Source organism: Trachemys scripta, chromosome 3, assembly GCF_013100865.1.
Source record: "Trachemys scripta elegans isolate TJP31775 chromosome 3, CAS_Tse_1.0, whole genome shotgun sequence".
In the NCBI taxonomy this organism is placed as follows: Eukaryota; Metazoa; Chordata; order Testudines; family Emydidae; genus Trachemys; species Trachemys scripta.
The window spans coordinates 157,885,204-157,900,537 of NC_048300.1; the positions used below are offsets into that span (position 1 = coordinate 157,885,204).

At 40.8% G+C, this 15,334-nt stretch overlaps 1 protein-coding gene across 1 annotated transcript in view; it reads left to right on the top strand.

Annotated features, from left to right (window-relative positions):
- LOC117875213 (collagen alpha-1(XXII) chain-like) overlaps window positions 1–15,045 on the top strand; it is a 41,041-nt gene extending 25,996 nt beyond the window's left edge. The window contains exons 15-27 of the mRNA XM_034766295.1: window positions 3,445–3,489; window positions 3,581–3,634; window positions 3,728–3,781; window positions 3,883–3,936; window positions 6,287–6,358; window positions 6,518–6,553; window positions 8,748–8,792; window positions 10,197–10,229; window positions 10,428–10,574; window positions 11,084–11,260; window positions 13,485–13,575; window positions 13,713–13,790; window positions 14,479–15,045. Of these exons, the coding sequence (XP_034622186.1) occupies window positions 3,445–3,489; window positions 3,581–3,634; window positions 3,728–3,781; window positions 3,883–3,936; window positions 6,287–6,358; window positions 6,518–6,553; window positions 8,748–8,792; window positions 10,197–10,229; window positions 10,428–10,574; window positions 11,084–11,260; window positions 13,485–13,575; window positions 13,713–13,790; window positions 14,479–14,684 (1,092 nt within the window). The 3' untranslated portion in view covers window positions 14,685–15,045. The remainder of the gene's footprint in view (window positions 1–3,444; window positions 3,490–3,580; window positions 3,635–3,727; window positions 3,782–3,882; window positions 3,937–6,286; window positions 6,359–6,517; window positions 6,554–8,747; window positions 8,793–10,196; window positions 10,230–10,427; window positions 10,575–11,083; window positions 11,261–13,484; window positions 13,576–13,712; window positions 13,791–14,478) is intronic.
- The last annotated feature ends 289 nt before the right edge of the window (window positions 15,046–15,334 follow it).

Sequence of the window (15,334 nt, forward strand, 5' to 3'; positions counted from 1 at the left end):
ATGTTCATTCCTTGGTCTAGCTCAATATAGAGGTTGCCATGCTTTGCCACATTTTAGTTTGTGGCCAGTTGGTTTGGACTAAAAAGACAAAGCAGGGTTTTGAAACCCTGCATTAAGTCCTCTTTGGGATCCAATCCCATGCTTATTTTGATCCAAGGAAGCCTGGGTGACTTAGACTGATGCATGCAATTGGGACCTGGGCGCAGTTCCCATGGGTATACTCTGTTCACTGTTATAGATTATTACTCACTTTATCTATTTGCATTCATAATTTCACAAGACACATGAAAGGAGCTCATTTTTTGCCTCATCATTTTATATGTGATGTTTGGCCTGCCACAGAGCCTTGTTTCAGATAATGGGACACCTTTTGTATCAAGATGGTTTGAAGGTTTTCTGAGGAATATTGTTAAAGTACATTATAAACCTGCTGTGTACCATCCCCAAGGAAATGGGATAGTGGAGAGACTGCATGGGACTCTGAAGAAATGTGTAGCTTGCATACTGGAGGAATGTCTAGATACATCCCTTTCTATTGCATTGAGTCTTAGCTTATATGATATTGGGTGTACACTTCTTGAAAGTACTGGAGAAACCCTTATCTATTGGCTCTTCAGCCAACCTATGAGGAACAAGTTGCCTCTGCTGATGGAAAAGTTTCATCCCACCCTCAGAGCCAACTGATGGGACTAGGAAATATATGAGTTTTAACAAGCGCATCTGTGCAAGACTTCATGCATTCTATCCTGGACAAGCATCATATGTTAGATGAGGATCTGGAAGAATTTTTTATGCTTGTGGCATGATCTTGGAGGCTGAAGGGTACAGAGAGTGGCAAGTACATTTATCACATGGAGAACATGTTGTTAACCAGCGAGATATACTGTGTACTGAAAGGGAAACAAATAGGGAAGAGGACACTCTTTTTTCTGTGTATGATGATGTCATGTGGCCAATTGGGAAAGTTGCACCAGAGCAACAGCATCCACCCCCTGCATTGAATCGGAGGTATAACCTATGGCCCTGGGCAGGGCCGGCTCCAGGCACCAGCTTAGCAAGCAGGTGCTTGGGGCGGCCACTCCGGAGTGGGGTGGCACGTCCAGCTATTCGGCGGCAATTCGGCGGAGGGTCCCTCACTCCGGCTCTGAGTGAAAGACTTCCTGCCGAATTGCCGCCGAAGTGGCGCAGATCGCGATCGTGATTGCAGCTTTTTGGGAGGGGGGGAGTGGGGGCTGCTTGGAGCAGCAAAAGCTCTGGAGCCGGCCCTGGCCCTGGGATCACCCCTAGTTACCAGCAAGGTGCTGTTGAACGTTTGGGGGAAAAAAGAAGGAAATTGTGATGACTGGTGTGTGTGTGTGTGTGTGTGTGCATGTGCATGTGCTTCCTGCTTATTGCTTCCTGCTCCTATTTTTTTCCTGGTTCCTGCTCCCTGAACTCAGTTCAGTGTTCTTGTGTGTGTGTGTGTGTGTGTGTGTGTGTGTGTGTGTGTGTGTGTGTACGGTTACTCAAGGCCTGTTGCTACATACCTGCCATTTGGACTGCTATTGTATTTTGTTCCAGCTGTTGCTGACTTAACTGTGCCATGGTTATACATTTTGATTGACCACCTGCGTGTCTTGCTTCAATTTCCTTGTGTCTTGGGATTGCTGGTCTGGGTGCATCAGCATGTTACAGGTTGTGAAGCAACTAATTAATTATGGTACAGGTGTGGCTGGCCTCCATATACTTTTAAAGGGGACAGTCACCCTGTGACAGGAGCCTATCCTGCTCCCATTGATTTCAGTGTCAAAACACCCATTGAGTTAAATAGGATTGTGCCCTAAATAGTAATAGAAAAATACAATTTGAAAAATGAGTGGAAAGAATGACTAGGGATAGAGGGAGCAGAAAACATTTACAGGGTAGAGGTGTTATGTATGAGATGTTACTTTTAGGCAAACAAACTCTAAAACAATTAGGGCCAGATTTATTAATTGGCTTCAGTAGAGCTCCATTGGGATGAATTTGCCACTAACATTTCTCAACCATTGCTTTGTATTAGTGTTTGACAGACCAAAGTTCAGTACTGAAGCTTCCCATACGTGGTTGGATTGACACCTTGACCAGCTTGAGTAAGGGACAGCATGTTCTTGTACGGTCTCTGAAAGCCACACAATTAAGTCCCTGCTTTCTCCTTGTTCTGTGTGGAAATAAGATGCACCAGTGTTTTTCCTGGTACAGGTACTTCCTCTTTTTGGCCAGCTCAGCTCCACCCACTCTATTCCCCTGCCTACCTATCCCTGCTCACCCATGTGGGAGGGGAAGTAATAGCCCACTAATGGCTGCTTTCCTACCATTGCTGAGATCTAGCTCAACTCGTCAGTTCTCCACATACCAACAGCCCAGCCTGTTCGCCTCTGATCACTCCTCCCCATAAACTTGGTTGGTTCCTATATTCCTTCCCTCAGAACCTCTGTCTGATCCCTGGAGAGAAGAAGGGAACCAAGGGTCCCAAAGTTTTCAAGGAAAACCTTCTCTGCTTGCTCCCTTCCCTGTGGTGCAGTGGGATTAGGAGACAGAATCTACTTTCATTTGGAATCTAGAACTTGATATGGTACAATTGAGATGTCTGGCTCTACCTCCCTATGAACCAGTCAGTAGAGGTGGCTGGACATGGGCAGCAGGAAGTATGCTGTGATCTGTAAAGGGCTATAGTAGATTACTCTTCTTAGGCCTGGTCTACACTCTGTGTGTGTGTGTGTCGATGTAAGCTACGCAACTTCAGTACGTGAATAATGTAGCTGAAGTCGACGTATTTAGATCTACGCACCGCGGTGTCTTCACTGTGGTGAGTTGACTGATGCCGCTGCTCCCTAGACACGATAAATTGACCCCCGCTGGATCGATTGCTGCCCGCCGATCCAGCGGGTAGTATAGGCATACCCTTAGTCTCTCATTTCCCCAGTATAAGAAAGCAGTACCAGAAGAACTGTGCCCTCGAAGTGTGTCTGAGACACAGTGCCTTCCAGAGTTGCTGGAATCCAGCAAGGTGGTGCAACTACGCACATCCCATACTCAGGGCTGTGCCTAAAGGCACCATCTAATATCATAATAATAAGCACTATGCCCATTTAATGTATTTACAGAATAGGGCCTTTAACTGTGAAACCTTAGAATACAGTAATTGGGCTATTGATACTGAATATGTGCTTGTTTATTGTACAAAGAAAATATTATGATTTTATACTATTATTAAGAAAGCCAAATACATTCCATTATATATATATGGCTGATATTTAAAAAATTGAGAAATAGGATTAAATAGCCATGCCCCGCCAGAATTTCATTGGTTTGTCACATACTAGATACCTATACCTGCTTGTATACTGTCACAGTTATAATGATCACAGTTGGCCTTTGTGATTTTTAAAAAAATCAAAAACAATGCATTAATTGTTTATCTAGGGTTTTACCGGCTCTCGAGGAAGGAAAGGTACACCTGGTCCAAAGGTATCGTATGAATAAGCCTAATTTTTCCATCTTGCTAAACTGCACAATCTGTTTTTGTATGTTTACTTGGTGGGATTTTGTTCATTTACAGGGAATACGTGGAGATCCTGGATTGCCTGGGCGAGAGGGGGATCCTGGTATAGAGGTAAATGGGATGTGGAATTCTGAAGTAACCAGTATTTTGTTTATGTAATCTTAAAAACTAACCTCTTTGTCTTAATTGCTGCATTTTCTTTAGGCCTATCAAGGATCTCAAGGGCCAGTGGGTGGTCAAGGTACTTTGGGTTTAAAGGTAGAGTTTTTAAAATCTGAATTTATTTCCTCAACTATCTATTATTAATGTATTTATACTTTTTTATGTAGATTAAAATAATCTATTTTACCCTTATGTAGGGAGAGAAAGGATTTCTAGGAGAAGCAGGTCCTGAAGGCCCTTGGGGAAGAACAGTAAGTATCATTCTCTTTGTGAGGGGCCCGGTCTAGTTTCTCAGTGACATGGCTTTCTGAGAAATGCATGCATCAGAAGGCAGCATATGGGAGCTGTTCCTCAGTCAGGTTGGTGACCCAGGGCTGAATCCAGTTTGCCTTTATTCACACAAGTAGTTCCATAGAAGTTAACTGGACTACTTGCTTGACTAGGGCAATAAGGATTTGGATTTGGCCCCTGGCCTCAATATGTAAAGACAGAAGCAAATGAGACTCACCAGGCTAGTTGTCTATAGAAGCGAAGGTATTTGGGAGTAGTCTGTACATACAAATAAATTCCCTGTTCTGTAACTAGTCCTAGACAATATTTGAGTGCCTCTCTTCTAAATGTTGGGGCTGTGCAGAGGACAAAAGTTGTTATGATTCTAGGGCTCCTGCTATTGAGAAGAAAGTAAGAGAGAGCGAGAGATCCCTCTCCTTGGTGGGTTCTTTAAAAAAGTAACAAAACAGCACACCTTCTTATGGTTGGGGCTGGGCTCTCCCACGGGAAGGAGGATCCTGTTGTTCGTCTGCCACAAACACCATTTGCAGGGATGATGAGGAGGAAGGATTCTTCAAACGGCTAACAGCATCCTTGCATCTGTCTGACTGACAACTCTTTCTCTGTAAGAGAACTATCAGATAGAAGTTAATCTGCAGCCCATGTAGCCCCTCTAAAACTCTCCCAGGTGACTCATCAGTTAGCTAGGAAAGAACCCAGCCTTGCTTAGACATGCAAACCTGTTCTCAGTATATTTCCAGCTCAGTTTTCACATAAAGGAGGTTTGGGTAAACTTGGAAATGTCTTGGATAAATATCCAAACCCAGTAGCTCAGACCCAACTCTAGAGCTCTTGAAGGTCACTCATTTACCAGTCTGGATGTGGTTTAAATAATAGATTTTAAAAACAGAAATCACACGAATAACCACCGATTGTACCGGAGGAAATGGCAGAACAATCCTCTGATCACTCATATAACGGAGAGCAATTGTGTGGGCTGTCCAAAAGGTACCAACCCACATTCTGCAAATTCAACGACGGGGGCCAGATCCTCAACTTGCACCAGTTGTTATAGCTCAGTTAAAGTCAATGGAGCTATGACAATTTACACCACCTGAGGATCTGTCCCAAAGTAACTATTGCCAGGATTTAAAATCAGAAAGACACATGCAGAAGAATATAGCGGGGTGTGTGGGGGAGAGAGGTATTCTGCTGCTGCCCGTGGTAACAGATAGCAAGCCTGCAATGCTTGTGCTAGGGTTGACATCTGTAACAGTAGTGGCTTAAGGAAGACCCGGACTGGAGAATATATTCACCCGGTGTGTGGTGGTGTTGATTTCACAAGAACAGTAAGTCAGAACAGCTGGTAAAATTGCTGTAAATTTTTAAACATGACAAAAAAGCAACAATTATTAATTGGATCTTTTTATCTTTGAATTAATTTTGGTCTCTGGTCTGAAATAATTATTTTATGTTATTAAAGATAATTTAACAAAAGACATAAATCAGTGTGACAGTAACTTTCCAGATGCACATTTTAGTACTATACTCTGTCCAGCTTAACATTTCACTTTATTATTAAACATGGGCAAACTATGTTCTGAATAACACATAAAGAGGGGATATCAGTCTTTAATAGAGGGCTTAATTAAAGAAGTCTATGCTGATTATTAGAAATGAATATTAACAGGATCATGATAGTGAAGATGCTATTATAGTAACACAAATAGATTAGTTCCTATTAGTTAAAATTGCTGGACAGAATCGTAGAGTATAATGAGTAGCAAACGGACTGGACTTTTGAAGAGGAAGCTAGATACAACCACATTTTATATATTGTGTTTGTGGGTGTATATTATAAAATATATCTATGCACAGGGGTGGCTCCAGGCAAAAAAACATAGAGCCACCCCTGTCTGTGCACGTGCACAGATATAGACACAGATGGACACACACAGTCTTTCCAGTTCTGTTTACCCAGAGGTTGGAGTGGACACACATCACCTTAGGTTGGAGATTAAGAAGGAGCTGGCCATCGGGCTCCGAAAAACTACACTCTGGGACATCCCTGTTTGAATTGCTTGCACTCTAGGTACCTAACAGACAGAAGAAAATGCTGGCATTTTTTGGCAGACTGGGTCTCATTGTGATGAGTATCACAGAAATCCCTTTATCTAAACAAAGCAAACAAATACTGGCAGAGATATATCTAAACTTATATACCTGGGCTTTTTAGTTTCTCTTCCTTTTTAAATTTGTGATAATATAAAGCAATAACATGTGATCAAGGTGGGTGAATTTATTTTTAATGATTCAATGTTTCCTGGACAGGGTGATACTGGTTCAAAAGGGATTGCAGGAATTCCTGGTAGGCCTGGCTTCGCTGGTCCCCCTGGAACTACTGTAAGTTTCATTGTTAGTAACCATGATTTACCACCCACTGAAACGGATGGGAGTCTTTCCATTGACTTGAATGGGCAGTGGATTCAGGTCCTAATTGTATGTGGATGATTGGCTATATACTGCTTGACAGTTATCATTTTCTTTCCCTGCTCTCTACAGGGTCATATTGGGCTACCAGGAACTCGTGGATTGAAGGTACCTTTATGAAACTCTTTTACTGGAAATCTTGCTTTTTGTTTCAGGAGTAAACACTTCTAGTTTGATTCTTAAGGTTGCACAGTAAGCACAGGGCCGATTATGGTTACAGTAAAGGAGAACTTCCTTTCAATGAGGTAAACAGATGTGGAAAAAGATTACAGGCTACTGGAAACTTGTCCAAATTCTAACTTTAAATGCATGTGGGTGTAGCAAAAATTATAACTGATAATATGCACAGCCTTTTTTTTTAAATGTCAAACACATTCTTGTATTAGGGTTGGAGAAAGTATGATCTGAACATTAAAAGGCGCCTCATTAAAGCTACATTGTGCTGCTTAGGAACAACCCAGAGAAAAGAGCAGTGTGGATGGTGGAATGAATTTTGCTTTAGGGGAACATAATGTTTCCTGGAGTACCTATAAGCATCCAGACAGAGCAGGCAGTGTGTTTGCTACACTCCTCATTGTGGGGCTGACTTACTTTCCCACAGGCATAGGTCTAGAGCATTAGCACTGCCTTATTCCCACCTCTTCCCTTCCTACCTGCAACCCTTACTCATGTTTGATAGCAGCCTTCAACTACCTGAAAGGGGGTTCCAAAGAGCATAGAGCTCGGCTGTTCTCAGTGGTGGCAGATGACAGAACAAGGAGCAATGATCTCAAGTTGCAGTTGGGGAGGTCTAGGTTGGATATTAGGAAAAACTATTTCACTGGGAGGGTGGTGAAGCACTGGAATGGGTTACCTAGGTAGGTGGTGGAATCTCCATCCTTAGAGGTTTTTAAGGCCCAGTTTGACAAAGCCCTGGCTGGGATGATTTAGTTGGTGTTGGTCCTGCTTTGAGCAGGGGGTTGGACTAGATGACCTCCTGAGGTCTCTTCCAACCTTAATCTTCTATGGTTCTTTACCTTAACTCTACAAATGGTCCTACGCTGGCTCTGCAACAGCTCAGCATTCAGCAGGCCCCTGAATACAGTCTAAAGGCTACTAATCACCTTATTGGCGCTGAATATCAGTCATTTGAAAAGAAGAGACCCCTGCTGAGATAGGAGAATGGTCTAGTCCAGGGGTTCTCAACCTTTTTCTTTCTGAGGCCCCCGCTAACATGCCAGGGTCGCCCAGAGGATTCAGGGGACCTGGGGTCTTCGGCAGCGGGAGGCCCCCACTTTCAAATTGCCACTGAAGACCCGGCACTTTAGTGGCAGGTCCCAGGGCGGAAGGATCCCCTGCCGCGAGTCTTCAGGGCACTTCGGCGGCGGGTCCCGGAGCAGAAGGACCCCCTGCCGCCGAATTGCTGCCGAAGACCCGGAGCGGAAGAAGCTCCGGGGGCCCGGGCCCTGCAAAAGTTTTCCAGGGCCCCCGGAGCAAGTGAAGGACCCCTCTCCAGGGGCCCTGAAAAACTCTCGTGGGGGCCCCTGTGTGGCCTGGGGCAAATTGCCCCACTTCCCCCCCTCTCTGGGTGGCCCTTTAACATACTATAAAAACTCCACGGCCCAGCTCTGCTACAGCAATTGTTTTTCTGCATATAAAAGCCAGAGTTAGGGGGTAGCAAGCAGGGCAATTGCCCAGGGCCCCACACCACAGGGGGCACTGTGAAGCTCAGTTGTTCAATCTTTGGCTTCAGCCCTGGGTGATGGGGCTTGAGGCCCCGGGCTGCAATCCTGTGCGGTAGGGCTTTGGCTTTTTGCCCTGAGCCCTAGCGAGTATAGTACCGGCCATACTTGTCAGACCCCCTAAAACCTGCCGTGGCCCCCCAGAACTACCGGTCTCATTTAGTGGATAGGGGACTGGAACTCTGGAGATATGTGTTCTGTTCCCAGTGGCCTCCTGGGTGACCATAGGCAAGTCCCTTCACCCTCTGGGTATAAGTTTTCCTATCTGTAAAATGGAGATAATTGTACTGATCTCCTTTTTAAAGTGCTTTGAGATCCACTGCTAAAAAGAGAGAGTTGTTATTATTTATTAACATGTTATGAAGACATTGCAGTGTACCAGGAATGAGAGTGATATAACTGTCATTTATTAGCATAGACTAGGTTGAAGAAGTGCACTTAGTATTTGGAATGGAAAGTGGTGAGGTTATTAAGCTTTTGATAATGCTCACAAAAAATTAATATAAGCATTGAGTCTTGCTGTGACTATTCTTAAAAAAATATAATTATAATATTTGTTTGGGGTTTCATTCTCTGTGTAGGGAAATGTTGGTGTTCCAGGCATAAAGGGTCAAGAAGGTGACAAGGTACAGTAATATATGACATACATCTCTACCTCGATATAACGCTGTCCTCGGGAGCCAAAAAATCTTACCGCGTTATAGGTGAAATGGCGTTATATTGAACTTGCTTTGATCCACCAGAGTGCGCAGCCCCGCTCCCCCGGAGCGTTGCTTTACCGCGTTATATCCGAATTCATGTTATATCGGGTCGCATTATATCGAGGTAGCGGTGTATTTGTAATTGAATATTAGATGTAACTAATTCATTGTTCACACTCTTGGCATTGTTATAGTTTTTATAAACTTCTACACACTCATATTAGTTTCCTATTAGTTCTTAGCAACACCATAACTTTTGACATTTACTGCTTTTATGGTATGTGGAACTTTGCACTGGTAAGTAAAATTAAAGGAAGAATCTTGCTAGCAACAAATATTAGTTACTGATGTGTTGGTTTGCCGTTGACGTCAATGAGAGTGCAGTGCTCAGCCTCACTGAAAACGTGGCCTTTTATTTAGGTGCCTAATGTTGGACACTCAAAATTTGAGAATATTGGCCTAAATGTCCCATGCAGAACCAAGTGGATACTGCAGTCAAAATTCTTCAGAGTGGTAATTCAGCCCTATTTACAGCACTTCCACATTCACTTTCCACAAGCATTCAAGCATACAAGCTTTACTAGTGCAAGTGTTCATGAAACACAAATGTTTAGCCTGTGTCCTTGAATATTCACCATTGGTGAATTTTTTGAATTGTATACTGGATTGTAAACTGCACAATTTGCACTGTTATATAAGTATGATGGCATTGTTTCAATTCCCTGAATGACCTATGTAGCTAGTCAGTACAGCGTAGACTATGAATATTAAATTTCAATACACAATCAGATATAGGCCCAGATTTTTAAAGGTATTTAGCTGTTGCTGTACTCAGTGTTGCAATGCTTAACTGATTTAGGAGACTAAATCTCATTTTCAAAAGGGATTTAGGCATGCCAGAGCTCAAGATCTTGGCTCCTAAGTTCCTAAATCCCTTTTGAAAATGAGAAAATCCCTATATCAATTAGGCATTGCAACACTGAATGCCATAATGCCTAAAAATCTGGGCCATACAGTAGAAGTAATCTCAACAGAGTGTCTCAACAGCTGCTATGCAAACTTGGGTCAAAGGTGGGTGGATGCTGGGCTGAGGATTTAGCCTTATATGAATATATATTCTGTGAACAGAAGTTTTGAATGATATGCCCAATGACCCCTCGTACTCCTAGTTTGTCATTTGCAAATGTGTTTTGGATCTGGATGAAAAGTGCTGCATAATTGTAAGGTATTAACATTCTTACTTCTACACAAGGATAACAAACAAAGCAATGGGAAATATTATTGTATGAATTTCAGTGCCAAAAATAATATTTGTATTTATATTTAAAGGGAGAAAAAGGAGTTAAAGGACCAAAAGGAAATGTAAGTAAAAACACCTTTTACTCCCTTGCTGTTCCGTCTTTAACTTAGGATACTTGTACTGCACTCATCAAAGGTGTACAGTATTTGAACTTATAGAAAATTTGTAATAAAGCCAGCAAGAGCAAACCATAATTGCTCAAATACCATTCTAAGAAAACTTCACTTATAAAGTGTAACAAAGTCAAATCTTTGTTTTAGGTTGGAGACAAAGGACCAACAGGACCAGAGGGTGTTATTGGTAAAAGAGGTCCACCAGGAGAGACTGGATCCCGAGGCCAACCTGGAGAACAGGGTGTTCCTGGAGATGAGGGTCCACCAGGAAATGTTGGATCAGTTGGACTTCCTGTAAGACTTTCAGTTCCTTTGACCTAAAATATTATAGAAGAAACTAAGTACTCAGAGTTGTGAGATGGTGTATCAAATTCTGCTCACAGTTACATGCATGCTGTAATAAATGTGGTCGTACATATGTAAGTAGGATCAGAATTGGACAAGAAGGCCAAATTCATTTCTCATGTTAGTGGAATTATAGAAGGGATGAAGTTGGTTCAATAGTTCTAAATTTTTATTTAAAAACTAAATTAGTCCAACTGAGGTCCATCAGGCATTTTCTTGTAAGAATTGCTTGTTTTTGTAAAATAATTGTTTAACAAGGTTCATTTGTTAATATGCTTGGAAATCATCTTTTTTAATGTTATCATAAAATTAGCTGTACAGTGACAAAGAACAGCACAGCCAAATGTTACATGGATAATTACAGGAAACTCAGGAGGTGTTTCAGCGAGTTATGCTATTAATGGAACTGTTCCTGCATATTTTATTTCTCTGATTGTTCTCATGTGCTTCTCATGCAGGGACTGGCTTTCCCAGCAGCTCATGTAATAGAAGTGTGCAAACGAATTGTCTTAGAACAAATGTCAATGTTTGCCAATAGTGTTGGGAGGAAATGTGCCAGCACATGCCCACTTTATGGAGATCAGCCTATGGGGCCTCCAGGACCTGTTGGTTTGCCTGGACCCCCTGGAGAAGAGGTGAGTATACAGGGGGAGAAAAACAAAGCCATTACAAAAATTAACCAGTTATTGAAACACTGAAAGCATTGTTAAATGAAGTTAACATATGAACTGAAAAAATAGAAAACATTTTTCCATGTGGCAATATTGTGCTTGATCCTGCTCCCATCGAAATCAATGGGAGCTTGGTGTTGACTTCAGAGGACCCATTTTTCTCCAACAAGTACAACACTACTATGGAAGAAATTAGCATGTTAGAAAAAAAAAACTGAGATCATAGTTGTGTTATCTTAAGCTTAAAGAAATGTGTAGTGGAGCTGTATCAGACAAGTACATTTAATACAATTACAAGCTGAACAATAATGTAATGACCTTTTTCACAAGTAATTAAGCTGCTAAAAAGTGATATGAAACAGGGTTTTTTATTTAGTGCTATCATGATGTTTGACAGCTCCAAAGGCAAATTCTGACTCATAACATGGCATTCGTCACCCACTAATCTATGAAATATTGACCTTTGGAGAACCATAACTTCATTGTGTACAGTGCAGTAGTATTTTCCAGTACCTACATTATAACACATGAGTAACTGCCTAAGTAGTTCTTATATCAGAGTTATCACATTCATTATTGTGTTGCAGCCAATACCCTTTCACATAATCTAAAATAACATGGTAAGAAATGTTTAAAAGGTTAAGATTTCATGGTAATACGTCTGAGCTATTCCTTTTCATCTTTATGGTTCTTTAGGTATCTATATTATTACATGTAAATAACTGCCTGCAGTATGAAATATTCTAAAAAAAGAGATTTAGTTTCATAACCTAAAGCTAAATATCAAGCCGGGGAACAGCTATATTTAGTGACCTTTTCCACAGATATACAAATTAATCTTTTCTGAACAGAATGGACTAGTAAGATACTGCACACAAAATTGGAATATCATGGCCAAAAAAAAAAAAAGAGCTTGTTTCAATGTGAAAGTTTAGGTTAATTAGTTGGATAAAGATTAATATCACGTAATAGAAGTAATACACAAATAATAAACACATTAAAACTTACATTTTACTAATGCCTTCAAATATCTTTAAATGCTGACTTCCTCCTGGCTGGTGACCCCAACTCCCAGAGTACAGTGCCAAGCTGCAAGCATGCAACGTTTCCTCAGTTTTTTACCTTCTCTACTCCAAAGTATACAACTAAAGATCTGCCTAGTGTTTCTCAAATCTTTCTGTAGCCTTGTTCCATCTTATTTCTTTGGCCTAATCACTCTTTGCTCTTCCACTTCATTCAGTTGCCTCTGAACTCCTTTCAGTTTACCCCATTCACCCTTCATTGTTGATATATAAAGTCACTTACAACTTTGCTCCGACATATGGAACACCCTTCTTTCCCCTCCCACAATTCTTATTTCTTCACCTTTTCAAACTGCACTGGTGGGTAAAACATACCTCCCAAACACACAGCCTGTTTTCAGTAGCTTTTGGGTTTTGTCCCCCACTAGCAAATGTAACGATTTTTAACACTTGAGTTAGGTAACATGATATTTACCATTGCTGACTGCCTGATATGGAAAAGGAAAGTTGTGTTTAGCATCCGCTCGATTGTGAGTAAACCCTACTGGGACCTGTGTTTATCCATAACTATACTACATAATACTAAACAACAATTTGTCCTTGTGCCATGGCCCAGTCAGCAGTGGTCAGCAGCACCATGTCAGCTAATTTGATTGTTAAAAATCAAGTTTAAACACTATTCGACCTTCTAGAGAAATTAAGGCCTTTGTGGATGCCTTAATCCTTATCCCCACATGACCTTTATCTACTTCAAATATTCTTGGTTCTCACCTTATTATGGTGGGCATAATGAACTACAATAGGAATTTTCCTATGTAAAAATGTACTGTGCTTTTTCTATTTTTTACAGATTTTTCATTTTACTATGACTTTTTCATAAAAGTAAGCAGACTTCTAATAACCCTTAGTTCTTACTTCATTTATGAATTGAATTAAATGTTGTATTGTTGGAGACTAGGAAAGTTGATTGAAGTCAAATACTTACTTTTGATTTTTAAGGTGACATTTGGACTCTTCTCCTTTCAGTGTAGCTAATCCTTTAATTTTTATATAGTTATGGTATTTTAATCTAGTTACAGTATTTTATCTGATGGTACTGATTGGAATTCAACAACAAAAAATATCGAGTAGTTTCACATACTGTAATATTTGTAACATTTCTATAGGGCAAACCTGGGTTAAATGGAGCAGATGGAGAACGTGGATCTAAAGGCTTTTATGGCGATGTTGGTGACCCAGGAAAACAAGGACCAAAAGGTAAAATGTTTTCAAAATGGAAAATAATTTTTTTTACAATATTCGTTTGAATAAATTACAGCAGTCACAAGTGTGAAAGTGCTGCTGTTGACAAATGTGGTAGTCATTTAAAGACACTTAATTATTTTAAATTTTAGGTGAACATGGAGACAAAGGAGATAGAGGTGCCAAAGGTTTTGTATTTGCTGGCTTTGAAGGCAATCAAGGCCCAAGAGGTACTCCTTTTTGCTCTTGAAATCTTTCTTGCTATAAGTATATTCTGTATTCATGTTGTACAGTATGTACTGTTTTATGGTAAGTTTTGGTAAACACTTTAATGTGGTATGGATGTACGAGATGTGTCTTGTGAATTGATGCTCATATGATCCTGTATATGTGCAATTCTGTCAAAACTGGGGCAAACCTCTGAGGAGATAGATAAAAGGCACCATGTAAAGCCCAAATAGGTTGTATTTTGCACTGCAGCCTGTCATGGCAGATTAAACACTTTAGAGTAAACTATTAACATAATCTGGTTATTTAAATAGTGAAAATTCTACATTATTGGTTTTCTCTAAATCGAAAGCAAATAAAGACCAGGCAGCTTTTCTGACAGAATTATTTACGTGGATACTTTCCAAAATCCATATAAAGAACCTTCCCATAAAGGCTGTATCATGTCAGGCCAAACTGCACACATCTGCTTCCACTTGACCTTCCCTGTCGACCCTGCATACGGCCAGCCACACTTTCAGTTCTTGAGCATCATAGCTTAATGGGAGTTGGTGGAGTCTCAACATCACTGGTGGTGCCAGCTCACCAGCTAGGCAAGAAGGATAGGCTGGGGGACCACAGGTCCTTTCCATCTCTAACCTCTATTACTGTAATTGCCTGATTTCTCTTGCTCACTGCCCCTTTCTTAAGGTGAAAGTGGAAGAAGTGGACTAGCATTCAATGGACTTCCAGGTCAGCCTGGCCCACGTGGACATATGGGACGGTCTGGTTTGAGAGGATACCCAGGACTTAGAGGGCCTCCAGGTATATGTAAAACAGGGTGTGATCCTTATCTTTCAAATGATGTAGATCAGCAAAGTGAGTCATCGTCTTCTTTTATATGGCAAGCAAAGTGAGCGAAGACTTCAGAGAGAAACATCATGAAATCCTTTGATGTGGAAGAAAACAAGTGTAATTGAACAAAGTACGTGTTTGCTCCCTTTTCAAAATTGAAACCTTTTGAAAAATACATATGAATTACTGTTTCATTTAGAAGCCAGTTCACTTTGTGAATTTTTAATGTAAAATAATAACATGATAATCCTATCTAAGAAGTGGTAAACCATTTCATTTAAATGGCACCTGTTCAGATAGAGGCTATTTGTTTTTAAAATACTGCATTTGCTTTTTAAATGTGAGTACATTGTACAACTTATATTAATATAAAGCAATGCCATGTTTTATGTTTGACATCCAAACAGCTATTTCTTTTCTGAATGTACCTAGGAAATGCTTTTTATAATAAAAGTTGAAAAACATTACACAATGGTTTTAATTTTATGGAAGTCTATCTCTTGTGGTGCTAACCTGTATTTCCATCCTAAGAAAAGATATAGGATCAGGACCTGTATGAGGGTTCTTAAGCCTTTATACATTCCTCACAGTTTGGATTCATGACGGGAAGGTTGAAGAAGACAGCCTGAAATGAGTCTGCCCTACATTAAATATTTATGACGTCTGCTGATGATAAACTAGTCCACCCATTGCATATCTTCATGACCAAGCA